This window comes from Zerene cesonia, chromosome 29 (assembly GCF_012273895.1).
Source record: "Zerene cesonia ecotype Mississippi chromosome 29, Zerene_cesonia_1.1, whole genome shotgun sequence".
In the NCBI taxonomy this organism is placed as follows: domain Eukaryota; kingdom Metazoa; phylum Arthropoda; class Insecta; order Lepidoptera; family Pieridae; genus Zerene; species Zerene cesonia.
The window spans coordinates 382197-391411 of record NC_052130.1 but is presented as its reverse complement, the minus strand read 5'-3'; the positions used below and the strand labels follow the sequence as shown (position 1 = coordinate 391411).

The following is a 9215-nucleotide window of genomic DNA, read 5'->3' as shown; positions in this document are numbered from 1 at the left end:
GTTGCGGGGCTCTGGGGGTTGAGGGGGTTTGGGGCCATAAGGATTTTGTAGTACAAGAGTTTTGGGAGTTACACGGACTTGGGGGTAACACAGACTTTGGGGTAACAAAAGGGGTTATAAGAATTTGGGGTGATTAGTGTTTGGGGGGTTACAAGAGATTTAGGGGCTACAAGGGTTTGGGTGTTATAAAAATTTGGGGGGTACCCACTGTTTGTTTGTAGAGATATGAACTAAGTGTGAGCTACATTTGTGGCATCTACTTGTGAACTTCCTGAAAGACATTAATCAAAGATTCTTTAAATTAACATCCAATCTAATGACCGAACCACGTCAAATCTTTCATATTCACTTAATGCTTTTCAAACTCACCACAACAGTTTAATAACAATTTTCAAACAAATTGCAGGTGTCAGTACCAATAGACGATCCGAAGCGTATATCAGAGATTTTCGATGAGATCTCGTACAGAAAAGGTTCTACTTTAATCCGCATGATGACCATGTTCCTGGGCGAAGATGTGTTCAGAAAAGCTCTGCATAAGTGAGTTACAATTGTTTAAATTGTTTTCTCATTTTACTGTATATCACTCCTAGGATAGGAACTTTTATAAGACTCCTAGGTAATTATTGCTAGGAGGGGTTAAATTTTTAACAAAAATCATGTAAGGTTTATTAAATAGCTTTTGCTCAATACTGACTGAAAATAAACTAAAAAAGAGAAGGATTTAAAAATAAAGATAATTAATTAAAACATAAAAATTCATAGAAAATGCACTGCTTTATATAAGTAATAAAACAATATTTTTTTACAACGTCTCCTTAAAAACATCAATTTGATCTACCTCAGTCTAATCAGATCAGAGTAATATAAAAAAAAATGACGTTTAGAATTATACTGTACATATATTTATCTTCTGTAACAAATAGCAAAACTAATATGTGTGTAAATTCGATCGTGAACGCAATTACAGCTGAGAATTTCATTTTAATCGACCAGAAAATTACATTTCAGTATTGACTAACTACGTTATAGTACATATTAGTTTTGTGTGTACACACAATTTTACTACGCTTTATAGTCACTCGAATTGCACCCAGGTGATACTACCCATTGACCCATTTCTTGTCTGTGATCGTAGTATACGAGGGTTGCCTTAAAAATATGATATTTTATTAAAAAAAGGAGCTTTATTACTTGCCATTTTTCAATAAGCTTTTTTTGTTTTTATCGTCTTTTGTAAGAACAAACGTTCGTCGTCGTTCAAACAAAAATAAATTATCCATTATTTACCCGTCAACGACCATATAGCCACAATACCTATAAATCAAACCTTATATTTTAACAACAGAGCCTCACTAAAACACACTCACAATTTCAGCTACCTCATAACACACTCATACAACAACGCAGAACAGGACGACCTCTGGAAGGAACTCACTGAAGTGAGCCAACAAAATGGCGGACTCACTCGCAACGTGACCGTGAAACAAGTGATGGACACTTGGACACGACAGACCGGATATCCGCTGCTCACTGTCACGAGAGATTACGCTGATAAATCTTTGGCTATATCGCAGGTAAATAATATCATCTTATGAAATATTGGTTATATTATATACTAAATCATTTCCCGGGTTTTGCCCGGATCCAACAAACCAAAAATCATTATAATCCGCTCAGACGTTCTTGAGTCATTTTATGTATTCAAAGATAGAGCTTTACATACATACAAAAATTAATTTGTGTTATGTATTTTCATTGTATTTCACTATTTATTAAATTACATGTAAACACGATACCATAAAATATAACCAAAAACTATTTTACAGAAACGCTACCTCTCACTCGGCACTTCAAAAACCACCACATCTTGGTGGGTCCCGCTGAGTGTGCTGTGCGAGAACGAATCTGAGAACCAACAGGTGCAGTGGTTGTCCCAAACGGAAGGTGTGTCTAATGAGTACAGATTCGAGCACAGCGCTTCGCCTGATGAGTGGGTGCTGTTCAATTATAATATGATCGGTGAGTGTGTTCTTATAAAGATACGAAAAATTACAAAATTGCTATTTTTGTATTTGTAATACCTTGTTTCACGATGAATTAAAATTTTCGAATAAACATAAACCACTTCAAGGGGAACAATTTATGTAAATTGATAACTTCGTCTGTTTCTACAGTAGTACAATTTATAGATACAACAGATGACAAAGAGTGCTTAAGATGATTAAAAATAGCTTTTGAGTTGTCGTTAATTAATTATGTTTACCGCCTTATTTGTTTGTGTCTCAACGTCCATATCGATTTATTTGTAAAAAAAACATTTAATTATAATATGCAATATCCTTTATTTACAAATAAATTAAAGGATTAAAAAAACGAACTCACAATAAATAATTGTAGTTTCCATTTCTTTGTACAATTTTACTTAAAACCTAAATAACCGAACTCCCTCACACAGCGCCCTACCGCGTGAACTACGACACGCGCAACTGGCAGTTGCTGGCCAGCACACTCAAACGGTCGCACGTTCGAATCCCGGAGCTGGGTCGGGTACAACTACTTTCTGATGCGTTCGAGCTCGCCTGGTCCAACCGACTCGACTATAGCACTGCACTTGAGTGAGTTGCATCACTTCTGAGTTAGTTTGAAAGATTGGTTGATTGAATTATACACTACTAGCCAATGAGTTAGTAAAGATAAAAGGAATTAAAGACTACTGAACATTGTCTTAGAATCTGTGATAGTCTGTGAATACAGCATTTTTTTAAATTTTACATGAACAGATAATTTTCTTTTTAAATATCCCCCAGTCTAGCTAGCTTCATCCAGCAGGAGTTTCTTTAATCAATTAAATGACTCGATAGAATAAAATTATTAATAAATTCCCTCCTCTCCGTAGCCTAGCCAGCTACCTCCAACACGAGGAAGACTACCTCCCACTATCCACTGGCCTCTCAGCGCTCATAAAAATCGAGAACGTTCTAAAACGCACGCCCCACTACGGCGCGTTCCAGAAGTACATGCGCAAGATCGTGCGCAATACGTACCAGAAGGGCGGCTTGGCGCGCAAACAGATTGTCAACCCGGATGATTTAAATAGCGTGAAGATGCAGGTGCGTTCCATTTTCGATTTTTTTTTTAATTTTGATGGTGATTGGTTACATGCCAGCTTGTTATGGTGCTTTTCAAATTTTAATTTTATGTCTGAAAATGTTTTTTGTTACCTGCGTTTCTTTTTTTTTTTACGTGTTTATATAGCTTTTGTTGCCGGCCAAGATGTGATGATTCGGTTTTCAAATATTTTGATTGCTTTGATTTTCATTTTCACGAGCATATAATCTTAAAATTATTAACTAACTTAAATGGTTTAAATCGAAATAAATAATTTTGTCTTTGACTTTGACATGTTAGCGTACACGTTTGTATAGATAGATTGTAGGATTTTTATGAAGATATAAAAACGGATATAATAATACTTACATGTACCTACATACAGGTAGCAACAAGCTCAGCAGCGTGTCGCGCAGAAGTTCCAGGTTGCGTCGAGAACGCACTCGCGCTTTTCCAGCAGTGGATGGAAACTAGCAATCCTGATGAGAATAATCCGTGAGTTTATTATTAAATTTACATCGGCGTTTTAAGCTGTATGTTTTATATTTATTAGCGAAGCGTTTGATTTATTGGTAAACGGAAAATAAATAAAACTTATTAACACGCATGCTGTTATACCTGCCAAGTGGGGAACGGATATTTTCTAAATGTTCCATAACGTTTACTACCCTACACCACATTATGACAGGATCCCCCTCGACCTCCGCTCGACCGTGTACTGCGCAGCGCTGCGGCGCGGCGGGGCGGCGGCCTGGCGCTTCGCCCTGCAGCGGCGTCGCCACGCGCGCGTTGCCGCCGCGCGAGATGCGCTGCTGCGGTCGCTCGCCTGCACTCGACACGTGTGGCTTCTCGCGCAGTGAGTAAACGCACACGCACGCACGCACGCACAGGAACACACACACACAGCGCACACTTTTTATTCTGACATGCAAACATGCAACGACAACAATTATTACTTAATCTTTTAACCTCTTCCTCCTCTCAATAAACAGGTACCTAGAATGGTCTATATCGGACAACTCGGACATTCGTCGGCAAGACGCCGCGTCAGCAATAACGTCAGTACTTACATCTGACGTCGGTTACTACATTGCTAAGGACTTCGTGTATACACGCATTGAAGATATGTATAACGCGTGAGTTTACTCTAATTATAACTAAATTGCAATGAAATGTACTGTACTGTAAATTGTGGCACTAAACTCTTATGCTAACTGACACACATTAACGAGCACTGTATGATAAATGAGTGTAATCTAATTTTACTCATTATCGCATTGTATCAATATACAATACGAGGATACACTAAATAAAACTTCCACAACCTGCGATGTATAATGTGCGAGCGTACTCTAAGTTTTAAATACATTTATTACACTGTTATACACTTCGTAGTGTAAAAATTACGAAACGTTATAAAAATTTACATACGAGTACAGAAAACATTTTTAAAATACACGCACTAAAATTTTACAAATGTCTCTCATTTTTGTGTTTAAGAATTAATTTTATTAATACTGTTATTATGTACCAGGTTCCAAGGCCAAGGTCGCCGGTTGGGCTACATCATAAAGACACTGCTCAATCAATTCACAACACAAAGGGAACTTGATGAGGTGAGTTCACCGTTTGTGAATTTTAATGAACTTTTGATAGGTGTCGTTAATATAAAAAACGTAGCCTATTGCTGCATAATTGATTTTGGCAAAATAAAATAAAAGAAAATAGGATTTCTTTGTATATTTCTGTGATAATGTACACTACATTATAATAAACGATGCATCTTTACTATACAAGCATTAAACACTTTTGTCTGACAATTTTTTTATTCGCATATATAAAATTTAAATTATTATTACTTTTTATTTTATTTGAATTTTAACTTTTGTAATTAGGTTTTTGTGAATTTCTTTTTGTAAAATTATTATAAAATGTGATATTGGGTCCTTGTTACCCCGAAATAAAGAAATAAAGAAAAAGAATTTAAAAAGCATTTCAATGCTATAAAACTAAAAATTAAATTTTGTTATTTCCAGTTCCTCAAGTGGTCGGCTGAAAACAGCAAATACCTCGAAGAAGCCAAACTCAGCGTGTCGCAAGGCGTCGAGCGAGCGCGCGTTAACATCGCTTGGCTCAAACGAAACGCGCAGCAAGTTGTTAACGATATGCGGCATGCCTCGCAGTAAGATATACACGACAAACTATAAACTGCTTTCAGTGTATTTGTTCAACTCGCAGTGAGAACACACATACAGTACACTTGATATATATTACACACAATATCCTAGCTACAGTGAACATTATACATTTTCATTTAGTGTACACAACTGGCAGGGTTCACAGTACATTACACGCTATAGATATTTTACACTAAAGTACACACATAACTGGCAAAGCGTTACACGTTGTTCGAAATTAACTCTATTCGTACAATAACACTCGCAGTAACAGTGGCGTAGCTCGGGGGACAGGGGCCCTAGTGCATAGGGTGGGAATCGGGCCCTCCTCCCCTCTTTCAAAGCTGAGGTTATAGGGCCCCCTGAGCTCCGGGGCCCTGGTGCACTGCACCACCTGGCCCTATGATAGCTACGCCACTGCGCAGTAAGCAACACACGCAACACTACTTACAGTACACTCGATACACTGCTCACAGTATGCACGCAATTATTATACGCATGACTCACAGTAAACATCACGCTCATCAGTAAACGTCACAATACGTGCCACACGTGACAACACGCTGCTCAAGTGACAAATTAGAGATGGTAGGCAGTTCGTAGTTAATTCAACTTTGTGCTTTTAAAATTATATGTATTTTTGCCACTTATGCCTACAAGTTATTCAAATACCAGACATTGTAATTTTTAATATACTTATAAGCACGTATAGTTAAATGTTACATATTAAATTTAATTGCTGTTATGTAGTTATATTTTAACAATGACTTATCCAAAGTAATGTAATTGTAATGTATTTGTATTAAAAATCGGATTTTTATAACATATATAAATGTTGTGTTTTAGTAGATAATTAATTAATTTAAGCTTGACATGACATTGACATTTAATGATTTACCGAACAAAGCGATAGATGGCCTTGTTTCCTTTAATATATTATGTGTATTATTTATATCTGTATTTAGTATTGGGACCAATAAATGTGCATTGTAGGAAGTAGTTAGATTAGAGTAATTAATATCGCAGCTTCATTAAAAAGTAGCAGTATACTTATTGCTAAAAAACAAATTTTTTATCTCAAAAATTTTAGAGTGCAAATATTTTTTTCTTAGTATCGAATCGCCGACCCCTTGGCAAGGAAAACCGATCTTCATGTCTTCTCTTTACGCTATACATAACATATCCAGCCAGCGATTGGAGCCTTATTTTTATCTGTATAAAAAATAATTTAGAATGAAGTATTTTATACGAATGATACGAATTAATAATGTGTAAAATGCGCCATAAATTTGACATGTTTTATTTTGTATTTGTTTTAATGTGATTCAAAGTGCAATTGTCAATCCGTCCGTATTTAGTTGGTTGTGAGCTTTTATAGATCAAATGTTTGTTTTATTTTATTATTTATCTAGATGTAATGATAAGATGTGGTACAGAAATAAATTATGTTGACATTATTTTGTTTTTTTTCCTTAGAGAACCTTATAATATCACTTAAACATTTTTGCAATGAAATAAGCTTATTTTATCATTGTGGCGAGGGAGTGACCGGTTCAGAAGTGATTTTCAGCAGAAATATACAAAATAGCCCTTTGTTTTAATGAAATAATGTATTCTCATGGGTCTAGGGTACATAGGTGTCTTATACAAGGTTGCAAAAACTACATTAAATATGAGAAATAATTTAACAGCAACTGGTGGGACGTGAAAAAATCTAGTAAGCTAAAATTTTTAACAATATTATAATTTACAGTAAAATGATAGATGATGAACTCGTCATGAGGAGGTTTTCTGGAGTCGCCGAGAAGAAAGTTATTCTAAACACCCTGATAACGGTTCAACTAATTTTGCTATTATGATTGTTTTGTACATATATGAATAAATGTAAGAATTGTTACATTGTGATTCATTTTAAAATAAATAGAAATTTCATATCTCTTTCATAATTTTGTTGTCGTCTCGTCTAGAAATAATATTTAAGTAATTATAGTAATTTTTAAGGTTGCATGGCAGATAAGGCTCTGAACCATAAAGCTGCCATTTATATAATTTTTATCTGCTAAGAGTTTATGCTTTCTTCATTTCGTTATGACAATTTGTACAGTAAACAAGAAATAAATCTTATATATAAAATACCCCGTGTCACGACGTTAGTTACCAAACTCCTCCGAAATGGCTGGACCGATTCTTATGAAATTTTGGGTGCATATTGGGTATGTATGAAAATCGGCCAACATCTATTTTTCATACCACTTAATGATAAGAGTAAGGCAGAAAAGCGTTTGCCGGGTCAGCAAGTAACATAGGGATGAGAGACTTTTAAAAGTGGGTAAAAGAAACACATAGTTGATTAAAGCCATTTAATTGTGAATTGAGCGCAATTACACTAAATTAACTCTTAATATCTTAAATTAAAAATACATCGATTCGGCGCTCTACTGTGTGTACGACTGAGATATGACAAAAAAAAAAACCATTTTCACATACATTTTTGACTATTTCTAAATCTATAGATTCAAATGCACTTCTAACAATATTTCGATAGGAAGTCATCCCAGTCGCACATACTCGTCGAGCGGAAAATAATAATTAAAATTGATTAAAACTTAGCACGTAACATACTTAATACTGGAAAAAATACGAAAATATAAATTATTTTGTTCGAATTAAAAAAAAATAGCAGCCATTTATTATTGAACAAATACCGATATTCAGTCTTCTAAAATTATCAAATAAATCATTGGAATGACTCCAAAACATACAAACGCACATACAAAATTTGATAAAACTCCGAATTAAATTACACATACAGGGATAAAAAAAAACATTACAAATTATTTTGTGTTTTTGTGCAATTTTGCCGTGATTTTTTTTTGGTGTGAATTTTATTTGCATTAAAAGACCGATATATTTTTAACGATTTTTAGCCGAATAACGTGTTCAGTAATGAGGTTTTTATATTATCGTAGTCTATTTATTACGCTACTATGACAATAAATATTCTATTTTAATGCTATTTGTCTTTATGAAAAAATATAACTATCGAGGAACTAGAGTTATTAAAAGCAATTTGTCTTTCACTATTTACCGATTTTTCAACGACCAAGTATGTCGAATATAGCCCTGTCTCATATCCTTCAACATAAAAGAAAGAGACAGACTTATGATTTAGAAAACATTATTTGACGATTGGAAAATCAGCACTTTTAAGATACTTACGACATATTATAACTAGAAATAAAAATTTCCCAAAAATATTACCAACTTTGTAAGGTATTTTCGGAAAATTTAAGTAAAAATAGACTGTAATGTGTAATTATTTTGCGTTGAATTAATATATCACATAAAATACTTTAAACTGAAGCCTTACGTAATTTAAAAATAATCATTATTAATTATAAAAAAACTAAAATAAAAAGATAAAACTTACTCATTGAGAACTATTTATTATTATTAAGAAAAATGAGAGATTGAAAGAAATTACGAGATTATTAAAATATAATAATATCATTAAATTTAAAAAAAATGGTTAAAAATCAGATGTTTTCATTATATTAACTAAATTAAATATTGATAAAAACAGGCAATTCATGGACGATTAAAAAATTAAAATTTCACAATTATTATCATCAATATTAATAATAATCAATGAACGAATCAATTATTTTTACGGACGGTTACATTTCGGAAAATCCATCTACAGAATCGTAAATTAAATTGGATTTTAAGCATTTTTTTTTTTTGTTCATTTTTATTTTTTGTTTTTAATAACAACGCACTATGGTCACGTCACAAGGCACGAAACACACAACTGTGTTGGACAACTGTTTTCTTTTCAACAATCTCGAGGCTCTTACGATATTTTCATTAAAAATTCAAAACGTAAGAAATTTAATTTTAATTTTTTAACTGTCACTTACTGTTTTT

General features: G+C 33.8%; 1 protein-coding gene across 2 annotated transcripts in view; it reads left to right on the top strand.

The window, feature by feature from the left end:
* Nucleotides 1–5600, top strand: part of LOC119837739 (aminopeptidase N-like) — a 23009-nt gene extending 17409 nt beyond the window's left edge. For both annotated transcript variants that reach the window (XM_038363467.1, XM_038363468.1), the window contains exons 9-18: nt 407–540; nt 1379–1577; nt 1830–2022; nt 2459–2618; nt 2900–3113; nt 3497–3606; nt 3800–3967; nt 4104–4247; nt 4646–4727; nt 5148–5600. In XM_038363467.1, coding sequence (XP_038219395.1) covers nt 407–540; nt 1379–1577; nt 1830–2022; nt 2459–2618; nt 2900–3113; nt 3497–3606; nt 3800–3967; nt 4104–4247; nt 4646–4727; nt 5148–5297 — 1554 coding nt within the window. In that variant the 3' untranslated portion in view covers nt 5298–5600. The remainder of the gene's footprint in view (nt 1–406; nt 541–1378; nt 1578–1829; nt 2023–2458; nt 2619–2899; nt 3114–3496; nt 3607–3799; nt 3968–4103; nt 4248–4645; nt 4728–5147) is intronic.
* The last annotated feature ends 3615 nt before the right edge of the window (nt 5601–9215 follow it).